We start from the raw sequence: 7,150 nt of genomic DNA on the forward strand, positions 1-7,150 counted from the left end.
GGGCCTGGACAGCTCCGTCAGCCTTCACCCGGCGCCCGCTTGGTGTCGGGCCCCAGGCCACACGACCAGGCGGCCCCCGCCCTCGGGGTAATGAGGCGACGCAGAGGGGCGCGGAGGAGGCTGGGGTGCCAGGGCCGCGCCGGGGTTCCTGCAGGCCGGGGGCGGCGGGCCCGCTGGAGGACTGACCTTCCCGGAGGTGCCGTCCCCCAGCACGACGATTTTCAGTTGCCGGTCCTGGCTCTCCTCCTCAGAGTCCGACATGGTGTCCCGGGAACCAGGCCGGCCCCCCCACCCCCACCCCGAGGCAGAGGGAGGAAGGAGAGGAGGGGGTCTCCGGGGGCGGGGGAGAGGAGGAAGGGCGACAGCGGGGGCACGACCCCCCGCCCCGGTGTCTCCGCGGCCGCTGGACGTATCTGGGGAGAATCACTCGCCGGGCGCCATCTTGCCCGCCTCCCCTCCCCCCTGAGCCCGGCCCCGCCCCCCGCGCGCNAAGGCGGAGGGACGGTGGGGCGGGGCCTGTCTCCAGGCGCCGGGAAGCCGGTAGCGAGGGGCCGCGCGCTCGCGAGGGGCCCCTGAAGGTGCTGTGGGCGCCCGTGGTGGGCGACCCCCGAGGAGTGTGGACGCCGCGGACGTAGCTCGGGATCGCGCTGCCTTCGGGGGAACAGCGATAGTGGCCTTAACGGAGTTCTGGCGCTGTCTTTTATTTTGACGTCTCAAACCGTGGATTTTCTCCACCGAACAGCATCCGAGGGTTCATTCATCCACCAAGTTAGAACAGCAGTTCTCAAAGTGTGTTCCGAGACACCCTTGCGGGGACGGAGGGGGGCGGTCCAATAAAGTCAAAACTATCTTCATAATAATGCAAACACCTTTTTGCCTTTTCCGCGTTCCTTCTCTCACGAGTGTACATTTTCCAGGGGATGCATGATGTGTATGATATCACTACTCTGACAGGGAAGCATGTGCTTGTTATGAAGTTTCAAACATTTCTTAGTATTAATTGCAAAACGGTCATGATAACTATAACTTACATAAACAAGAGCTCTTTGGAGTCTACAATAATTTCTAAGAGTATAGACAGGCCCTGAGCCCCAAAAGTGTTAAGAACTGCAGTCCTAGGTGATCTCAGTCCATTAGGGTAGGTGAAAAGACATCTTGAAAATTTATAGTGTGATAAATTCTACGATAATAATGCCAACCTACTCCTATGCTTGTCTCGTTGTTAACTACTTTACAGGGATTATCATGGTTCATTCCTCATGGGAACCGTATAAAGTAGGTAGAATGATCTCATTTTACAGATGAGTGAGCTTCAGGCACAGAAAAGCTTAGCTCAGAGACAGTGGTCCTGGCAAGAATATAGGAAGTAGAATAGGAAAGCGGTACAGTTTTGGGAAGTGCCCAGCCCTAGAGTTCTAGTCACAGACCTCCACACCTAAATGTGTGACCTTGAACCACAGTTTCCTTATCTACAAAATAGAGGAACTACCTCCTTCATAAGACTGAAAATAAAAATGAAGGAATCAATGTAAAGTAACAGCACAATGCCTGGCATATACTAGCAAGCACTCAATATTAACCAGTGTAATTTTTAAAATATTTATTCAATTTTGAGAGACAGAGAGAGACAGAGCACGAGTAGGGAGGGGCAGAGAGAGAGGGAGACACGGAATCTGAAGCAGGCTTCAGGCTCTGAGCTGTCAGCACAGAGCCCCACGCGGGGCTTGAACTCAGGGACCTGAGATCATGACCTGAGCCGAAATTGGATGCTTAACCGACTGAGCCACGCAGGCACCCCTTAACTGGTGTAATTATCATCTTCATCATCATCATTAACTATGGTCCATATTGGAGCATCGCTGCTTAGACTGGTTTCTTATGAAGAGTCTAGTCTCTTCGTCTGTAGATAGGGTTAGTTCATGATAGTAACTACCCAGTTTCTAGTATTTTCCCATACCTTCCCTACTTCCAACCACCACCACCAACTACCACCACCACGAACAACTTCCTACATCACTAGGTGTGTTAATGAGAATCAGAAGGAAAAAGTTCCTCAAAGGGCTTTGCAAAGTTATTTGCAAGTGTTAGTGTGAGGAATCTGTTTCTAATGAGAACAGATTTAACCCCTTCTAGTCCATGAAGGAAGTTAATGTTGTAGAAATTTGCTTTTCCGCTCATCCTTAATGGAAATGATTGTGTAACCCAGTTCTGATCAATGAGACAGAAGAGGATATCCTTTGGGAAACACCTGGAAAAGATCTTCCTCCCTGATAAAAAAGAAGAAGAAGAGAAGAGATGCGGGGGAGGGGGTAATATCTCCCCCTCCCTTCCCTTGCTGTCATTATTTGGATGAGGACATAATATTTGGAACTGCCACAACCTTCTTCAGCCCAGTTTCTGGGCTTCTTGTTCTAGGGCACTTTGGCGATGCATCGCATTACTTACAGATAGAAACATCCCCCAACTGGCACGACTACTTTGGCCAAAAACTTGATTTAGTTAAGGTCATAAGATCACTTTTCATGTGTGGCTTCATATGAAAGGAAATTTAGAAGAAAACGTTGCCTTTTCCTATCATCAGTTTTCGAGACAACTGCTTTGATGGAAAGACATCACTTATTTGGATATGGATTCATCCCTGAGTGGTCCTACTACATGAAACAAGTCAATTGCATTGTTTTAGTGACCACATTTTATACATCTATGGCAAAATTCCAGATTGAAAATTAGATTTGAAGACTTGGAGCCATATCTGTAAATTAAAGAGAAAAATAATATCCCTCTTGTGTGGAGAAGCAGGCTAGCTAGCACTGAAAGCTTCTAGTATGGTGTGTGACCAGACTACAGAGACATAGAGCTGATCGTGGAAAAGAAAATGTTTCTGTGGAGCCTCTGTGAAACACCCACAACAGGGCCATAAATGAGAGGAATCTTTTTCACTGGTTATAAAACCAATAAATTAACAAATGCTTAAAGAGGAATTCCAGAAATTTCAGGAGATTAGGGTTCTTTAGATACGAAGAAGTAAAGTATTTACACAAGATAAACCTGACTGCTATCTGCTACCACCTTCCCAACTAATTTTTAAATACCTTTTCTAGCATCCCTTCCTAAATTCATCTAAATTTTGTTGGAATACATCCAGAAACAAGGAGTTTATTCCCTCATGAAGCAACTTGGACCAATAGGTCTAGTTATTAGAATATTCTTTCTGAGATAAACTGAAGCCCTTCACTATAAATCCCAACTAATGATATCACATATCTTTTGGGGTAAAACAGAACCCCCCCCATTCTAAAAGAAGGTCTTCAAGTTTATTCATTATAATTAATGACTTATTTGACATATATTAAGTGAATGACTACTATGTGCCAGACGTTCTCATTCACACTGTTTTAAACAATGAGAACACCCAAAATACACAAAGCCTCTGCTCCCATGGAACTTGCAATTTAAATAGTGACTGTCCCACAGATATCAGGTCCCAACCTCTGGAACCTTATAAATATCACCTTGTTCAGAAAATGTATCTTTCTGATGTGATTAAATTAAGGATCTTGAGATGGACAGATAATCCTGGATTGGTGGGCTGAGTCTTTTTTTTTAATTAAAATTTTTTTGATAGTTTATTTTTGAGACAGAGACAGAGCATGAGCAGGGGAGGGGCAGAGAGAGAGGGGGAGACACGGAATGGGAAACAGGCTCTATGCTCTGAGCTGCCAGCACAGAACTTGACGCGGGGCTCGAACGCACGAACCGGGAGATCATGACCTGACCCAAAGTCGGACGCTTAACCAACTGAGCCACCCAGGTGTCCCTGGGCTGAGTCTTAAATGCAATCATACGTACCGTTATAAAAGAGAGACAGAAAGAAATTTGATCCAGACAAAACGAGAAGGCAATGTGACCATAGAGGCAGAAACTAGGACGATAGAGCACCAAGCTAAGGAATGCCAGCCACCACCAGAAACTGGAAGAGGCAAGGAAAAAATTCTCCCTGTAGGGCCTCTGGAGAGAGTTCAGCCCTGTCCACACCTTGACAGCAGTCTAGTGAATGCTGATTTAGCATTTATGGACTCCAAAACTATGAGAGAATAAATACTGTATTAAGCCATCAAGTTTATTATAAATTGTCACAATGGCCACAGGAAACTAATCCAAGAAGGAACACAGATATTTCATACATCAAGTGGAAAATCTTAGATTCAGGTGAAAAAGATACTGAAACAGTCAATAGATGGAATTAAGAGTAACAGTATAAATATCTGAACATTTTGTTTATCACCAATTAAGGTGAAAAAAATGGTAAGTGAATTAACAAGTAAACTGATTTCAAAACCAACAATGAGCGCCATCATTTTAAATCCAATAGCCATCCATTAATTTTCTGACATCTTTTTAAATATTTCACAATGTTGAAGATGCAGGGTTTAGGATTAAAGCCCAAGTGAAAATGGATCGGGGAAAAAAGGTAAAATATTGTTGAGTAAGGCAGAATAATGGCCATGCTTTCCGCTTGGGCATTTGGTATTACTGTATTTCTGCTGAAAACATAAGAAAAGTATAGAAATGATCCACAGGATTTATTGGTCCATTAAACTCAAGCCCCTCTTCCTGAAATTCTCTTCTCCCTTGGTCATACACATATACACACACATACAGGCATGTGTATGCATGTGTGTGTTGCATGTGCATGTAACCACCACCCAGGTCAAGATATAGTACAATTCAGAATCCCAGCAGGCTCGCTTGTGCAGTCTCTCCATCACTACCTCTTCTGCCACTTTGACTTCTAGCACCATATACTGATTTTACCTGGTTTTGAACTTTATATAAATAGACTCCATCTAGTATGTACTCTTTGGTATCTGGCTCCTTTCACTGAATATCGTCTGTGAGAGCCATCCACGTTGTGTGCGGCAGTAGATTGTACTTTTTCATTGCCGCGTACTATTCCGTTGTATGAATTAACCACAATTTAATTATCCATTCCACCATTGATGGACAAATAGGTTGTTTCAAGTTTGGGTATATTATGAATAACCTTAACCTCTCCCCCAAAGAAAACCCCAGTCCACAAAATAGCATTCTTGTCTCCCACATGCATGCACATACACGCATGTGCGCGCGCAAACACACACACACACACACACACACATGCCAGTCATTCGTCTACATTTTATAGCCCTGAGATGGTTGGAGCGTTTACTAATCATGGAACTGGTTTTTGAATATACGTTTGTAACATCTAGATTCATTGATTTATTCTTCGAGTGGCTCATCTATGGTATCTAGTGGTCTCCACTGAAACTTCAGTTTTCACACAAGTGTTTTGTTCAGCATCATAAACGTACCAGTTCCACACAAATAAACAGACTGAACTAATTTTCAACCAAAACCTCCCTGACTGTTTTAAATGGCAGATGACATTAAACTTCATCCAAAAGAATGAACAATGAGGAAAATTAAGGGAAGAAGCAAGAGATGAGAGGATCACCAGATGACATAATTTTTCTAAAAGACACTATTTACAATTGCAACTATATCATGCAATACCTAGCAATGTATCTGAAATATGTATGTGGAAAAAAATACAAAACATTGAAAGACAGTAAATAAACAATAAATGGTAGGATATTTCATGTCCATGTATAGAAACATAATCATGGAAATATATCAGTTCTATCATATAACCTACAGTGTAAATGCCATTCTAATAGAATTTTCCATGGAATTGAGAATGGTACATATGGTAGGCAAAGATCCAAGAATATGGAAGATATTCCAGGAAAAGAAGAACAAAGTATTCGCTTTACAGATATCAAGACTTTGCATCAAGTTATATAATTAAGATACAGTATATTATTTCAGGGGTAAACAAATTGACCATTATAACAAAGTGGAGAGCCAAAACCTAGGCTCCCATATTCATGGAACTTTGATGTATGACACAATATATATGGTAGTAGATAAAGGGGTAGTAGTTAGAAACTTTATAGAAAAAGAAATGAAGTTGAAATCCTACATCTCATCTCTCTCTCACACACACAATTCCAAAGGAATCAAGATTCTAAATGTGAAAAGCAAAATTTAAATAATTTGAGGTGACTATCTTTCTCATCTTGAGGTAGGAAAGGATTTCTTGAAAAAGACGCAAAGAGTTAATCATGAAAGGCAATATAAAGAAAATTACATTAAATTTTAAAACAACCCATAAAAAGATGCCATAAAGAAAGTAAAGGCATGCCTGGGTGGCTCAGTTAGTTGAGCGTCTGACATGATCTCAGCGCTCAGGTCATGAACTCATGGTTCATGAGTTCAAGCTCCTCATCAGCCTCTCTGCTGTCAGCGCAGAGCCCATTTTGGATCCTTTTTCCCCCCTCTCTCTCTTCCCTTCCCCCACTCATGCTCTCATGCTCTCTCTCTCTTTCTTTCTGTCTTCTTCTCTCTCTCAAAAATCATAAACATCTAAAAAAAAAAGAAAGGGAAAGTAGAAGTCACAGACTGGGAGAAGATACAACACATAAATCTTACAGCCAATTGATATCCAGAATCTACAAAGAACTACAAATCAATAAGAAAAAAAAATCCAGTAGAAAAATGAGCACATTCATAAAAAGTTATTTCACAGAAAATGAAACATGGAATATAACTTGTGCAAAAATGTTCAACTTCCTTAAAATAACCACAGAAACACACACACACACACACACACACACACACACACAGCTCATTGAGATACCATTCCTTGCCCAGTACATTGGCAAAAATTAAGAAGTCCAACAATCTATCAGTCAAGAAAAGAGAAACCAAGGGGCGCCTGGGTGGCTCAGTCGGTTAAGCATCCGACTTCGGCTCAGGTCAGGATCTCATGGTTCGTGGGTTCAAGCCCCGTGTTGAGATCTATGCTGACAGCTCAGAGCCTGGAGCCTGCTTCAGATTCTGTGTCTCCCTCTCTCTCTGACCCTCCCCTGCTCATGCTGTCTCTCTCTCTCTCGCTCAGAAATAAATAAAACATTGAAAAAAATTATTTTAAAAAAAAAGAGAGAAACCACATAGTTATGTTATCAGAGAGAATTTAACATAGGGAATTGGTTTAAATAAATAAATAAATAAATAATAACATAGGGAATTGGTTACATGGTGTTGA

The 7,150-nt window shown here is 42.5% G+C and overlaps 1 protein-coding gene across 4 annotated transcripts in view; it reads right to left on the reverse strand.

The window, feature by feature from the left end:
• The window catches only part of RAB28 (RAB28, member RAS oncogene family), an 86,976-nt gene extending 86,514 nt beyond the window's left edge, over nucleotides 1-462 (reverse strand). For all 4 annotated transcript variants that reach the window (XR_013331691.1, XR_013331690.1, XM_077750496.1 and 1 more), the window contains exon 1: nucleotides 187-462. Coding sequence is in view for 2 of the 4 variants with exons in the window: in XM_077750496.1 (XP_077606622.1) it covers nucleotides 187-261 (75 nt within the window). In the remaining 2 variants the exon portion in view is untranslated. The remainder of the gene's footprint in view (nucleotides 1-186) is intronic.
• Nucleotides 463-7,150: the final 6,688 nt, after the last annotated feature.

The sequence above is a fragment of the Crocuta crocuta genome, unplaced genomic scaffold (assembly GCF_008692635.1).
Source record: "Crocuta crocuta isolate KB4526 unplaced genomic scaffold, BGI_CrCroc_1.0 scaffold179, whole genome shotgun sequence".
Taxonomy (NCBI): domain Eukaryota; kingdom Metazoa; phylum Chordata; class Mammalia; order Carnivora; family Hyaenidae; genus Crocuta; species Crocuta crocuta.